The sequence below is a fragment of the Buteo buteo genome, chromosome 22, assembly GCF_964188355.1.
Source record: "Buteo buteo chromosome 22, bButBut1.hap1.1, whole genome shotgun sequence".
In the NCBI taxonomy this organism is placed as follows: domain Eukaryota; kingdom Metazoa; phylum Chordata; class Aves; order Accipitriformes; family Accipitridae; genus Buteo; species Buteo buteo.
In genome coordinates, this window is record NC_134192.1 from 3,428,110 (window position 1) to 3,443,962 (window position 15,853).

At 40.5% G+C, this 15,853-nt stretch overlaps 1 protein-coding gene across 2 annotated transcripts in view; it reads left to right on the top strand.

Annotated features, from left to right (window-relative positions):
- Positions 1-788: 788 nt before the first annotated feature.
- Positions 789-15,853, top strand: part of ATP7A (ATPase copper transporting alpha) — a 31,170-nt gene continuing 16,105 nt past the window's right edge. Inside the window, exons 1-4 of one of the 2 annotated variants that reach the window (XM_075054528.1) lie at positions 789-923; positions 9,421-9,557; positions 12,575-13,064; positions 13,806-14,540. In XM_075054528.1, the coding sequence (XP_074910629.1) occupies positions 9,450-9,557; positions 12,575-13,064; positions 13,806-14,540 (1,333 nt within the window). In that variant the 5' untranslated portion in view covers positions 789-923; positions 9,421-9,449. Of the gene's footprint in view, positions 924-3,025; positions 3,110-9,420; positions 9,558-12,574; positions 13,065-13,805; positions 14,541-15,853 lie in introns of those variants that run through there. The other variant, XM_075054529.1, reaches the window with a different exon arrangement.

A 15,853-nucleotide genomic window follows, 5' to 3' on the forward strand; every position in this document is an offset into this window, starting at 1 on the left:
AGGCAGTCCCAGTTGTTCCTGTAAAGGTCACTAGTGGATAAAGGATAAATCCAAAACATCGTATAGTTGTCCATTTAGCCAGCTGTGCGTGCTTAAATGAACCTCATGTGCATTCCTACTGCAGAGTTCACGTCGCTTTACCTCTGGCTTCTGCTGCACGTCTACTGATGAAGTTGAGATCCCTTTTTTTTTTTTCCACAGAAGTACTTTTATGACTTGAATCACTCTGCAAATAAGCTGCTTCTCTCCAAGGCTTATGAGAGTTGTGAAGAACATAAGTTAGTTTTTGAGTGGGAGATGCTCGATGGAAGTAGGCAGTATTCCAGCACTGATGCTGAGAGAAATGTGACTTCTCTAATGAATTCTCTAATGAATTATTGCATAATCAAAATCTGTTAGGAAGTAGATCAGGGCTATAGGCAGACGCTGTAAACCTCCCAGTCATTTGAATCCCTGAAAACCACAAATAAGCCTGCTTTTTGATACGGCCGAGATGTATGAAGTGGCTGCCTTTACTCTCCTCGGAGATTGGAGGTCCCAGACCGCCGCTTCTCCCGGGGCCCAGGAGAAAACGCTCCGTGGAGCGGCCGGTGCGGCTCGGTGCCCTGCCCCGGCCCGGACTGGAGGGATCCCTTCCGACGCCGGGCGCCTTCCCCCTCCCGTCAGATAACGCGTTTCGGCCTCGGGGGCTCTGTCGCGATGCGGCGCTAAGGATCGGTACCGATAACGACCGCCGCGCCTCCGCCGTCACGTGTCCTGCGGCGCCCCCTCCCACCGCCGTCCGGCCGCGGTCACGTCACGTGAGTGGGCGGGAGGAAACGGGCGCCCTCTGGTCACGTGACGCGGCGCTGCCGGGCCGCGGTATGGGGCAAAGTGCCAGGCGCGATCCCGGGGCGGGCGGTCCGCGCCGCCCGCAGCCTCCGGTGAGTGCGGGGCCGGGCTCCGGCGGGGCTGCTCCGCCACGGCACGGGGTTTTGCCTTTCCCCCGCACGGGTTGGACGGTGGGAGGTGGCTCCCCCTCGATCGCGGGGTCAGACGGTAGCCGGTACGCAGTTCCTTCGGGGTTGTCCCGGTTCCCTCTGCCCAGCGCCGGCCGAGCCGTTGTCACGGCGTCCCGGGCTGCCGGGGGGGGAGGGTTCGCCGGGCGTTTCCCGCGGGAGGCGTGAAGGCGGCTGCGGTGGGACGCGGCGCCAGGCTGGGCTACGTGTCCCCTCAGTGAGGGCGGGGGGGGGAGGGGAGGTCCCGCCGCGCCCCTGCCTGAGGCGCAGCGCGGGAGCGGGCCGTCCCTCAGCGACCCTCCGCCGCCGGGGAGGGTCCGAGCCCGAAAATAGCGGCTTCGTGCTCGGCGACGGGTCTTCTCCGGCCCCTCCGGGCGGTCCGCTGCGGAGGTCTGCCGCTTCGGAGGGACGAGGATGTGTGGTGAGGTGTCCGCCGGCTTCTGAGGCAAAGCCCGCCGGGTAGCTCCTCCCGGGGGAGCTGGCGTGGGCTCTGGGGGGTGCGAGCAGCGGGTGGGTACGGGGGGTGACTCGGCTGGTCGGAAACAGACCGACTTAACCAGGGCTCCGGGTCGAAAACACGGCTCTGGATCCAAAACGGCATTTCCTGCTCAGCTGCTTCCCTCTCTGCGAACTGCTCCTGCCTGCCTTTTTTTTTTTTTTTCCAGTGCTAGGCAAACACTGATGGTAGGGAGTCACATCAACACTCCTGTGGTTTCAGAAGGAAACTGGAAAATAGGTTGTTCTTATCATTTGAGATCCACATCCACATTTGAGATCTCGTTGCTCCTTGGTAGACAGTAAGTGTGCGCTCGCTCATGGACTTGAAAAAGTACGATCTTCCGAGAAAGACTTACAGTGAATTTTCATACACAAGTCGCTGAGCCTTTTCTCCAAGGTCGTTTTTTTCAAATCCGAGCTGCTTAACTTGTACCTCTGAAACATCTTACTTAGGGTTTTGCCTTGTGATAGCAGCACTCTGTGCACAAGTACGTTTTTCCAATGTTTTCATTGAAAACATAGCGTAAATATTCTGGAAGAGGGAAAGTACTTGTTTACGATGCTTTGGGGTGAAATCTCGGGAAAAGGAGCAAGAGCAAACCTGGCTTAACTATTGCCTCTCTGTATCCATGTTCTGGAAATTGTACGTAATTATCGTTAGTGTAAGGTTCCTTAAAATCTTTTATGCAGTCACCAAAGATTGCATTTCTGTACTTAAATGCTTGCTGAATTGTATTTGTGGATGTAAATAGACCAAGAAATCTTTTTTTTTTGTTTGGTAATGTGGAATTTAGTCACGTGTATTACGATGCACTGTGTGAACACAAACACAATTTGATTAGAAATTAATAATTATTCTGTATTTTATTGTAGAGAAAAGACCTGAAACTTTTTTTCCTTCCCAGGTGGCAAACCAGGAAAGTAAAAGCTAGCATTACATGTCATTTACTGTTCTTATTTTCATTTGTATAATGCATTCCACATTGTTCAGCCTTGCATTTTGAGACTAAGCTCAAAAATGAGGAGCCCCAGTTGGCGTTGGTATGCTCATATAACAAGGGTTTATAAATTATATTCTGTTCCTAATATTTGCTGTGATTCTTCCAGGGGAACGTTGTTGTTTTCCAAAAATTTGGCTTGAAGAGGTAGTGGAAGGACACAAGTAAAAGGATTTGCTAAGAATTTGTCTCAAGTTTTATAAAACTGTTGTTAGAAGTGAAGTAGAAAGTTTTCCATGTGTACTGTTTTTTTCATCCAGCTTGTATAGAAATAAAGTTCCTCAGAGCAATTTCCATAGTCTGCTGACCAAGCAAGACTTGTCAAAGGTCTTGAGCAACATGAATTACAACCTAGAGTATCACGTAGCTGCAACAGATATTTATTATAGATGTGCAGTTTCTCCCTCAATGATTAAGCCTCATATATCTAGTCATGCTTTCAAATGTATCTGTTTGCCAATGAACATAATAAAACCTTGTTCTTCTGTATTGGACCAGGTCTCCTGTAACCCATTCTCCAGCGCTTCTGTAAGCCCAAGGATGAGATGATACAGCTTCTTCCTTTCATGCTGTCCTTTGATCTTTTTCATAGGTCTTTGCAGACTTTTAGGACAGGTACCTTTTTTCCATTTAATGTAATTAGTAATTTAAAGCAAGCTATAAAGTAGGACTCAGCCATTTAGAAATTTAATAAAGTCCAAAGGCTGTAGTTAAACATGATAGATTCTGTTTCTGGTGTTTATGTGATTTTTGCCTAGCTTTGACCACTTTTAGTTTCAGCAGCTCTAAATTCAAGGTAATTATGTATAGAAAACTTTGGTGAAAACTGAAGTTGTACACTTAGCCAGAAATATTGTGTGCTTCTCAGTTATGTATCCTTACTGATCCTAGAACAGGAGCAAAGCATCTCTGTGGTGCACAGCGCTTTGTTAAACTGTGATGCCTGGGTTAGCTCAGATACTAGAAGCACTAAAGTGGGTTTTTTTGTGGGGTAAAGTGAGAGCCTGGGTTTTTATCGGTGTATTTTACATGCGAAGACTGCTGTTAGCACGTTTTAAAAAAAAAAAAGTTGAGAGATGAACCTGAGTTTCTCAGTCACCTTGTGCTTGATCACTGTTTAATTTTCCTTTCCATAGGAAGAAATTGCAGTTGGAAGTAGGAATTATTTCTCTTTCTGTTGCTTCATTTACTTAATAGAAACACGAGTTGACTTTCTTCAAGAAAACGAAATGTTTGGATTTTAACTTGCACACAGGCAACCCAAGTGTTAAGCCTAAAACTATACCTGAAAAAAAACATACAAGGACTTAACTTTTATTTCCAAATATTGTTTTGGTTTTAATTATCCTTTGTTAGCCTCCTGTTCTGTCACTGAGCCTTGCTCTTCCACATGTAGCCTGCCATGTTCAGTTCTGCACTATCGCAGAGCCAGATTATTTCTAGGGCTCTGCTGCTTCATTGATGGTGTTAATATACAAACAAGGAAATACTACTACCTTGTGTACTGCAAAACATGGGGGAAAGTAATGAAAGAGAATAGAAAATGGGAGTTTCTAAAGTTATTAAGGAGTAAATAGTATAGTAGAGAATACAAAAAGCTTTTACAAAGTTTATTCAAAGCCAAGGTTCTTCATAAGATGAAGCCATTTTAGATGATATTCCAAAACAGCAGTAGTTGAATTAAAGCGTCTTGGTTTCTTGTATTCTAAATACATAGCTGTTAGATTAAAGGGGGCGGGGGTGGGGGGAGGCGGCTGCTGTTTGTTTGCATCGTCAAATCCTAAAATTCTTTACTAATTGGTGAAGGTGTTTTATAGATGGAGCAATGCATTGGTTAAGAATAAAACCATTACTCTTCTCTAAAACAGTGTGTGATCCATAACTTAGCATCTCACTTAAAAGAGTATGTCCATGATAACTTTGAATTTGCCTTGCAGTCAGTGGTAATAATTAAGATCTTCAGTGTCATCTTACCAATTATATGTTGCCAACTAGAAAGCTTTTTAGATGTTCCAGAAGTTTTAGATTTGCTTATTGTTTCAGCTACATCCTGCCAGAACCATAAATGTCCCTTGTACAGGGACATTCTCATTTGAGCTAATGCATATATATAGACACGTGTGTACATATGCATTGTTTTATATATATATGTGTGTGTATGTATATATATAAAAAAATTATAAAAAATGGAGGGGTAAACCAAACAGATATATAGTGATGGATGGCAAGAGTGAGGAAACGGCTTGTTCAAGTACACGCCATCGCTGTAGTGTACACAGATTGCTACACAGCCTCATGCAGATCTTTTTACTTCTGCATCCATTTGCATGTGAACTTGGTAAAGTATTAACACGTGTAAGGAGAACTAGGATTAAATTGTCAATATTTGTATGCCTCTTGTGTGCATCTAGTCATAATTTATTTGTGTAGCAAATATTTTTCAGGCTGCCTAGTCATGAACTTTTCTTCTGTTGTCAGAAGGAGGAAATTACGACAAAAATATTTCCTCTAAGTTTCAGTCAGAGGATTTCTACCAGGAAGCACTTGTAAGGGAGGCAGAGTGTTGGAAATGAAATGGAATATAACAAGGTAGAATACTGTCTCAGGTGTAAGCAGATATTAGCTTTTAAATTTAACTTGTCCTGGGCATTTTGTAAGGGGAGGAAAAAGGATGTGTGTCTACTTACAGTCACTATGTATTAACCCTATACTTTCTTCTGAGAACAAGATCTCTTTAAAGCATCAGGAGCACTGGAAATCCAGATAATTTTGTCTTCAGAAATCTCAGTAAGGCTCTACAGAAAACTGAGGTTGTGAATGTGCTGTTTCTCTATTCAATGTCAATAATACAATGCAACTGATGTGAAGAGACAGTATTGCTTACAACTAGCTCATTTTCTACTTGCAGATTTGGACACATTTTATAGAGAACAGTGTGTTTTAAAAATTATGTGAAAGCTGTTAGCAATTGCAACAAAGCAAATAAAAGTCCTCATTTGTCGTCTCCCCCACCAACAGAGAGCTGTTAATGATGCATATATCATACAGATCCAGTAGTGTTTCTTAGTTAAAAGTCAGATAACAAAAAGAAGAGACAGTTTGATCCAACAGATAAATTCTATGATGGAAGTTCTGGATTCAGTCCTAGTACTTTGGGGCCTTGAGGGGTAAAAAAAAAATAAATTCTTTTTCTCTTACACCTTTATACTTTTTGCATGTTTGAATTACAATCTTTTCCAGGAAAGGATTTTCTCTACTATGTTTATACAATGCGTAACACCATGGGGCCATGCTCAGTTGGTCCTAGGAGAGCAGTCTTTAAAAAAACCTCCCCAACCCAACGAAAAATCCTTCTTGGGGCAGTGGAATGATTGAAGCTTGATTGCTTTTGACTTATTACTTAAATCCAAACACAAATAGCAGATGATGCCTTTTATTTTAAAGGAGAGGTTGTGTCTGTATGAAGCATTCGCTTGAAACATAAACAGGACATTGTACTGACATAAGAGGATTCTAACGTGCTTTCTAAGTGGTCCTGAATTACTGCAATCAGAGTATTTTCTTCCACTTCTGTAAATATCAGCCATCATATCTGAAGTCCCTTTACAAACTTTATTTACTTAATTAGGCCAGTAAGGCAGAATAGCCCTAATAATCCCTGTTTCTCTTTCCACATGCTGCCTTTTAAGTAGGAAAACATGGGTCTGTGTAAAAAATGGTGGAAGTGATTATATGTGAAATGAACAGCAGAAGGGCAAAGAAACAAACTGAGAAAATGGAGGAAATACTTTGTCCATAACAAACTATAATAGTAGATGTTAAAAAAAAAAAAGTATAGTGTTATTTTTACATACACAAGCAGTTAATTCTTTTAATGCATTGGTGGGCATTCGGTAGCAGTGCTCATGGCTGGTATAATCACTTCAATAGTACTAGTACACCATATTACAGGCGTGGCTGTTGTTTGTTTGACATATGACTTACAGGAAAGACTTTAATGCTGTATCCTAGTTTCTTGTAATAATGGATACTATTGTACTGTAGCTTGAGTCTCTTAAACCAAAGAACAGGCAAGATAGCCAGGAGCTCAGCAGACTTTCTCAGACTGGCGTACAGCTGTACCAGAGCTTTCATCCAAGGCAACATCTTGCCAACCTTTGATTATCTTAGATAGCAGCTCACAGCCAAACTATACCCTTACTTTATTTTTTTTCAAAATACAGTAATAGTGCAGTTGTCAGGGCAGTTCAAGTTGATCACGTACCTGAAATGCTTTTACATTCACTTACATCCAAATCTTACTAGAGGACAGATTGACTCTGCCTATGATAGGCTATTGTGTCTCAGTTAGTTGGATGTGTCTGGACGTGCTCACAAAGCACACTGTAGGTCAAGTACTTTGTGAAACCGTATTTGTACTTCAGCCTTCTAGGATATTCATTGCTCCCTGACTGTGGAGTTACGATTGTATCTCTGTTAGCTCTATATGGACTGAGCATTCCTTATGGAAGAGCTGAGATAATCAGTAAGGATCATGTTTCAATATAATGACATGAAAGCATGTACTTTCTTGGGTAGCTTTATAGTGTTTTTAAAAATATCTTGTACTTCTGAGTGTGCACATGAGCCTGAGAAAGGACCTACCACGTGAAGTTTGCTTAAAATACACTTTTCCGTCAATTCATAATTCTCTTGTGTGTCAGGTGACAGTTCTCTATTTCTGTAATGTGTGAATGTTTATGTACAAATATTTGTGTGGTTTCTAATAACTCAGATCTTGTAAGAGTAGGTAAAGTGAGATCTGTAATAACTTCAGGTAGAGTTAGTTGTCTTATTTCTGTTCTTAGCAGGGATGAGTTACTGTTCCTGTTTTCTGCTGACTATAGCATAATATGATGCCTTCTTTAGTAGTAGTAACTTCCTGCCACTGTTGATATTCTGAGGCAGCAGCACCCGGTTAGTACAGCCAGTGCAATTGTTAATGCTATTTTCTTGGCCAGCCTTAGCAATAATCAGAGTTGTCGTTGCCTGAGGCCCCACTTTGTGGGAGCTCTTTCCTCTGTATCCTGGCACTGAGACCACGTCGTGCTGCAGTGTGTCCTGCACGCACCCACACCTGCATCCAGACGCAGGACGCGGCTTTTGATTCTGATTCCACAGCCACCCACCGACTCGTCGTGCTTGCAGCCCTTACGCCTCCTAACTTCATCCGTGATTGTGATAGAAGAATTAAGCATTAGCGCTTTATGATACATTCAGAGTAAATACTTGATGCCTTTCAGGAGAGTCCGATGTTGCAGGTTGTTCAAGGTTCTGATCGGATTTGATCTGTGGGAGTGCTGCTTAGGCTCTCTGCACCTTTCAGTGAAAAAGGTCCCTACGTTGTTGCATAGAGATGTTGAAAGTCCTTATGGCTAGGAGGTTTCCTTTATGCCTTACTGAACATCCCTGTCTGTTAGCCATGCTTATCATTAATGTGCGCTAATTCTTGGTTTGTCTAGTTATTTACTCTGCAGTTCTTGAACAAAACTCTTATTGCCTATCAGAATACAAAGGTTCATGCCACATTTTAGATGAATTAGCTGGTCATTTGAGGATATTAGGAGATGCATTAGGAAAACAAATCTTTAAAAATCAACTTCTGAGACTATTTTCATGTTGTTTACATAGTTAAACTTCTTCTTTTTTTGACCTAGAAATTATAGTTAATTTCTCCCATAGGTTAGTGGCTGACAGAAATTTGCAATGTGTTCCTGGCTCTTCACAGAAAATGTTAAAGGAAAAATATGTATTTCATCTATTTAAAACTTCACTAATTCACAAGTTCATACCGTCTTTATTTCTTGTTGATTAAGCTTCAGCATTTAGTTTTGTGCATCAGTGAGGTAAACCCATTTCTATGATGCAACATCCTTGTATTCTTACACAGTTTGTAGCATGTCTCAAAGTGAAACCAGAAACTTTCAGATTTTCTATAACAGGGAACAGTTCTGAAATGTCACCAAGGAGCAAGAAAATTAATTTTATTAAACATCGTTAATACTTAATGTAATTTAGTTTTCCAAGATAAGTCCCCAGGGCAAAAAACACTTTAAGCACGTGCTTAAGTTCAGCTGTTCAGTTAATCATCAAAATTTGCTGTTGTTTCCACTGCAGCCAAACATTAAGCAGTTGACTGTGATAGTTTTCCTGGTTGCTAACCTCTCTGTCATTGGAGAATGTAATGCAAATTTTCAAAAGGTTAAAAAAAAAATAATCTGAAACCACTTCTCTTGGCCTCTTTACCCCTCTGTTACTTAACAGTTTGTGCATTGGACAAAAGAAGTCCTTTGTATTAGCCATTATTTCTACAAATTAATTTCATTTACGTTCAGTCATTTGGGGGGGGGGGCTTGTTGTGAGCAAAAATAATGATAATCTTCAGAGGAGCAGAAATCAGAGTTTTCTGAATGAGACGTGGAAAAAGCTTGATTAGCTTCCTAGGGCTAATTTCAGTATCACTTGTTTTTGCTAGCATAGGATAATATATGAGTTATAAGTGTGGAAAAACATGATTGTCACCTGCGCCACTGTGGCTTACGTGCCGTCCTCTGTCATTCTAGCATTCTGAGAGCTGGTGTGTCTCTTTCTCACTCGCTTCTCCCTATTGTTTTATCTCACACACCGGTGAATCACAGCTTGCTGCATGCGATTAAGTGATCTCGATTATAACACATGTGAAATAATAAATGTCTGAACGCTTTCTCTTTTTTGAAAATTTGTAGGAATAAATACCTGAAGTTCTTCTTCCTGTTCAGCTTTGCTCAGATTTTGACATCTGCTAGAGTTAAATGTGGCCAAGTATATCATCTGTTAAATCCCTGGTTTGATTTCAACCTTTGTGAAATGATTTAAGAACAAATGTCTTAATTGTTTTTCGCCAACAGCAATGAGAAGACTTGAGTAGAATTTCACAATGGAGGCAAAATCCATAGTCATTGGTGTGGAGGGGATGACATGCAATTCCTGTGTTCAAACCATTGAACAGCATGTCGGGAAGATGAATGGCATCCATAACATTAAAGTAAGTGACACTATCGCTATTTCTTACAAAGCTTTGTTCTTACATAAAAAAACATTATGAAGTATATACCAAGGAAGGAAAATATGTGGAAAGAGTATTTTCTGTACGTTTCGTGGGAAGCTGATGTTAGAATTGCATTAGTGTATTTCTGATATAAGAAAAACCAGTGCTTATTTTACTGCAGTGGGAGCTAAGCCATTATCTGTTACTCTTAAGTAATTTTCTGCTTTACAATTAATTCAGTATAGTGAAATAATGAGAAAAAAGTAAAAACATGGCAAGAACAGGAAATTTTTAAATAAGCTAAAGCAAAAGCCCTGGGACTTATACTGGTGAAAAAAAGCAACCTGTCCTTGTCCCTTATACTGAATAAATGTCAATATTTCCTCACAAGCCTCCAGGCCTTTTCTTTCAAACTGATAGTACACAGAGATCACTTGCACAGGTTCAAAAGCATTTGTGGGCTTGAGGTGTCCAGTTAATCCTGTGGTAGTTGACCCACCATGAAAAATAAAGCTGTTTTGTTGTGGTTCATGAAATAAGAGTAGCAGCTAATCCAGGTGACAAAGGATAGTTTTGCTAGCTCTTTCAAGCATTAGAAGTTTCCTTTCCTTTGTACTGTCTACAAGGAAATGAGAGAAGGAGAGCAGAACTGTAGTCTTGAACTGTTAACTGAGCTACTTGGTTTGCCCTTAATCCAGACTTCCTTGATCTGACTTGATTTTAACTTTTTTTTTTCCTTAGCTCAGAGGAGATAACAATATTTTGTTAGTATTTTTTCTGCCATGGGCAAAATATTGGGACTGTAGAGTACTCCAGGGTGAGCTGGTTATTCCTACACAGTACATCATTTTACAGTAGTTTTAATAATGGAAACAATTTAAAAGTTGGGAGATTCCTGTTAGTTTTATGACCTAAATTGTGCTAGAAATAACAGTCCTAACAGCAGCAGCAACAGAAAATTGCAGAGTTTAATTACTTGGTATCTAGGTACTGAAATCATGCTGTAACATTCTGGTTGATTTTACTTTAAAGAAGGCAATACCTTCCTGGTTAGTGGGTATGTCTTAGGTGAACGCTTTCCTTCCCAGAATAGGGTACACTGTCTTAATTTGGGGGCATGTGACTGTTGCCTCTAGCTGATTTGGAAGGACTCACTGTGGTGCGCCGTTCGGTACAAAGGTAAATGATGCACTAGTTAGTACAGTTCTCTTTTGCCTGAAGTAGGTATTCATGTACACACACAGAAGTTTTGGTGAACAGCAGCAATACTTACAAGATGCATCATTTTTCATCTTCCTTCAACTTTAATGGAGCTTTAACGTGATATGATGCTGGTGACACCAGAACCTTGGAGCACTGAACAGACTGTTTTAGAAGTAGAGGTACCACTGTTAACATCTGTGGCATGGTATGGTCAGATAAATCACTGGGTATCTGCAAGCACGAAGTGCAATGAAGGCCAAAAGCAGCCTGTAAAATAATACCCCCAAATAAACCGACTTCAGAAGCCTTCCTTTCTCCCTTATTCTACCAAAAGACTTAATTGTCAACCTTGCATTTTTGTTGTTTCAGCTAATTTCTGAGAATATGCAGATGACTTGAGGTAGGAGAAGGAGAGATTCATACTTTAACTTGATTGAATACAATGTGCATCCCATAGTGTCTTTTACATAAGGAATGAAGCAGGTTTTTAAAAGGACAGTATTAAGAGTTTTGTATTTAGGTTTTAAAGTAAATGCCTTATCACAAAGCTGAATACTATTTCTAAAACTACTCTCAGCAAGAAAATTTATTACAAAAACTTAGTCTATAGAACAGGACTATAAGAAACTTTTAAGATGTCATATTTAGTAATTATCCTCATTATAGCATCAGAACTTCAATTTAGCCAGATCATTTGTTTCAGAAAAATCTCTGAGAATAATAAAACAGGGTTTTGTTTAGTGATTATGAATTAGATCGGCAAGGGAGATGAGTGTTAGATGGCTAATACAGATAAACAGAGCTGCATTTAGGTTATTTTGCCTCCAACTGCAATGAAACCAATAAATGTCCATGTTGCTAATTCTGCTAAGGCCCATAATTGGGACAAAAATGAAGAAAGGTGGTTCTTAAAGTGATTTTACTGGTCTAATTTAATCATGACTGTGGTCTTTAGGTTGTACCTTTGCCCAGGGTAAAGATAGAATTGAATGATAATGTGTTGGGCCTCTGGCAGGCATCAGCTTTCCCTTTTGGAAACTGCAATAATTGTGTTTGCTATATCATCAGTTGGGAGCAAATTAAATTGAGGATATTTGTACCATCTGATGTGAAAGGTTAGTGCCAAATCAGGACGTCTCTGGATCACCAAAATGACAAAGCTGTTTTTCCTCTCTCTGTACAATGTTTGTCATATATCAAGTTTCAAAACTGAATTTTGCTCTGTGAAGTCTGATGCACTTTATTGCTCATAGCAAGTTAACAGCCTGTGCCTAAGATGCCTAGTAATACTGGACTCCTTTCACTGCTACTTAAATCTGTGGGTTTTTTCAAAGAGTGTTTTCTTCCATGCTTGTAGCCTAAGGGTAATTACTACTAACTGCAGAATTGTACATGTGATTAGAATTTTTTCTGTGGGCTGTTTTGCTTTTGGGATTTAATTGGGTTAGTCATCATAATTCAAGAGAGTTTGGCTCTGGAAGTTTCATTAAATGCATTGATGCTGTCTGGATGTTATAAGTCAAAGTGGCCAGACAGACTTGTAAAGGATTCTGAAACTGGTGGGGGAAAAAAAAAAAATCTGTTCTTTCTAGCTGTGTTGTTGCACAGATGAGCAGAAGTTACTTTATGGTGGCTATTGGTATGGTTTTACTCTTCAAGGTGTGTAGTGATGGATAAAACTATACCAGACAAGTATTACTAATATATGCAAGTAAAAGCTATCTCTAGTCTCATGCAGGATATTAGTTCTCATCTCTTAGTATTGCAGTTTGCTAAGTTGTTTTGGTTTGGTTTTTTTTTTCCCTTGCAAGGTATCTCTAGAGGATAAGAATGCAGTTGTCATTTATGACTCAAAACTGCAAACTCCAGCAACACTGCAGGAAGCAATATATGACATGGGATTTGATGCTACATCAGCTGATTCAAACCCACAACCTGTTTTACCTGACACTATTTTTCTTGCAATTCCTACTCAGTCAGCTCTAACGTCTAAACAGATTTGTAGTACACTTCTAAAGAACAAAGGTATCTTGGATGTTAAATTGTCCTCCGATCAAAAAACTGCAGTGGTGACTTTCATTTCTTCCATTATAAATGGCAAGCAGATTATGCAAATGGTCCCAGGAGTAGATTTAAGTACCTCTGCACCAGAGGTAACGCCTGGAACTTGTGAAGATTCCAGCTGGTCTCAAGCGAGTAGTGTTGTGCTGCGCCTGAGGGTAGAGGGCATGACCTGTCACTCCTGCACCAGCACCATTGAGGGGAAGATTGGCAAATTGCAAGGAATTCAGCGGATTAAAGGTAAAACCTTACTGTTTTTTTATATAAATTGAAGTTGACCGTGATGTTCTCTGATGGCATTGTGAAGAGATCTTGGGTTTAGACTAGATAGCTTAGTGTGACAATTACTCTTTGTGGCACCAGGTGTTCAGTTACGTGTTTAATTTGGACTAGAAGTGAAGAAAGGGGCCCAAATTGTGGTGCGGCTGTTGCTGTTACAGTAACAGTATTCAGTGGTTTCTTTGTATTTTGGTAGGGAGACTGGAGTAGTCATGTTCCATAATTTTATTACCAGTTACAGAAATCTGTAATACCAGATGTCTTTTTTTGTATTGTAATTAATATTAGTTTATATTTTTCTGTTGGATTAAAAACTAATATTGGCATGTATGTGATTGTACCTAAAAGGTAAAACAAAATTACCTGTATAAATAGCGCTGGCATAAATGTATTGCCACAGACCCCTGATAGAAGGATAAATTCAGTAAGAAATAGTAATGCCATTTGTGAAAGTCCTGGGGAAGGAGCAGAAACTGAGGAAAAGAGGAGTTGAAAATTGTTGTAGTACTAGACAAAAAATGGTTGAAGAGCTCAATTATTTGATATTTACCAAACCAATTAAATCTCCTTTCCATAGCAGTTACATTTCTAAGCATTTAAAGCATTCTTGGAAAGCTTTGACGAGATCTGTTGCTCTTAGGGCAATATGCGTATTATGCTTAGGGCAGTAGTACACACTTATTTTTATTGATTAATTTTCAGTGTCCCTGGACAATCGGGAAGCTGTTGTTGTCTACCAGCCTCATCTAATTACAGCAGAAGAAATAAAACATCAAATTGAAGCTGCGGGTTTCACAGCATCTTTCAAAAAGCAGCCTAGACCCCTCAAGCTCAGTGCTATTGACCTGGAAAGGTTGAGGAATACTCAGACCAAATGCTCGGAGACAGCACTGAAAGAAAACTCAAATGTGAATGATACAAAGACAATTGTCTTCAGAATTGATGGCATGCACTGCCGTTCATGTGTCCTCAATATTCAGAGTACCATATCAGCACTCCCATCAGTAACAAGTATAGTTGTCTCATTAGAGAAGAAATCTGCTATTATAAACTATAACCCAAACTTAATTAGCGTAGATGTACTGAGAAAAGCCATAGAGGCAGTGTCTCCAGAGACATTTAAAGTCAGCCTTCCTGACGAATATGAAAATGTAGCACTTTTCTCCACGCTGGCTTCTCCACTGAAGTCTCCTCATCCTGCTTTGAAGGATGCTAGCCAGCCACTTACTCAAGTTGTTGTGATAAATATTGAGGGAATGACTTGCAACTCTTGTGTGCAGTCCATTGAGGGAGTCATATCCCAAAAGGCAGGTGTAAAATCTATTCATGTCTCTCTCTCAAATTGTAATGCGACTATAGAATATGACCCTCTGCAAACATGCCCAGAAGACTTGCGATCCTCAGTAGAGGATATGGGATTTGATGCGTCTTTATCAGGTAATGACATATTAAACTTTTAAATTTAAAAGGATTGTGCAATTCTGTTCACGATTTGGTACCACACAAGATGAAACTTTGCAGTTGACATATACGTTGTACTTGCCAAGGGAAACTTTATATCTTCACTGTCAACAAGATAATTAAATATATCTGCACTTCCTTTAATATATCAGATTAATTAAAAATGATTGAGGTATCTGGAAATATAAATATGTCAGATAAACACTGATGTTCAAACGGTGTTCCACTTTGCTATTGTATAATATTCATGGCATGAATATGGAATTGGAGCTTTGCTAGCTGTGAAGAATAGTACGGATTGCTGCACTGAAGTTTCTTTAATAGTGAATTATCAAAGACTTGGCTCCTGTGGAGTAACTAGTGAAGGGATATTTAACCAGGCTTAGGCATGACTGAGGAGTGGCAAGAATCTGAAGAGTGTGGACATCACTGAGGAAGTTAAAATGATGCTGTTGTGAGATAACCCCGGTAGGCAGCTAAGCACCACCCAGCCACTCATTCACTCCACCACGGTGGGATGGGGAAGAGAAGGGCAAAAGAGCGAAAACCTGTGGATTGGGATGAAGATAGTTTAATAGGTAAAGCAAAAGTTGCACATGCAAGCAAAGCAAGGAATTAATTCATTACTTCACATCGGCAGGCAGATGTTTAGCCATCTGCAGGAAAGCAGGGTTTCATAATGTATAACAACTACTTGGGAAGACAAACGCCATCACTTCGAACATCCCCCTTTCCTCCTCCTTCCCCCAGCTTCTGTTGCTGAGCATGACATCCTATGGTCTGGAATATCCCTTTGGTCAGTTGGGGTCAGCTGTCCCGGCTGTGTCCCCTCCAAACTTCTTGTGCCCCCCCAGCCTCCTCGCTGGTGGGGCAGCATGAGAAACAGAAAAGGCTGTTGGTGCTGTCTAAGTACTGCTCAGCAATAACTAAAACATCGGCGTGTTTCCAACACTGGTCACAGATCCAAAAGATAGCACCATGCAAGCTACTGTGAAGAAAATTAACCCTGTCCCAACCAAAAGATGTACAGATGCTTACTGTGATGACTGGTACACTAAAAGTAATTGCACGGTGGGAGCAGATGGCTAGATAGTAGAAGGCATATGGTGAGAATACAGGCGTCCTGAGAGGACAGGTAGAAGGCATATGGTGAGAATACAGGCGTCCTGAGAGGACAGGGAAGCTCCATTTCTTGATTCAGTAAGATTAAATTTAGAGAAATACAGTACGTGAGCTATTTTATGGCAATCACTGAAGAAGTGGTCATTCCTTTCATACTGCTCCTGCAT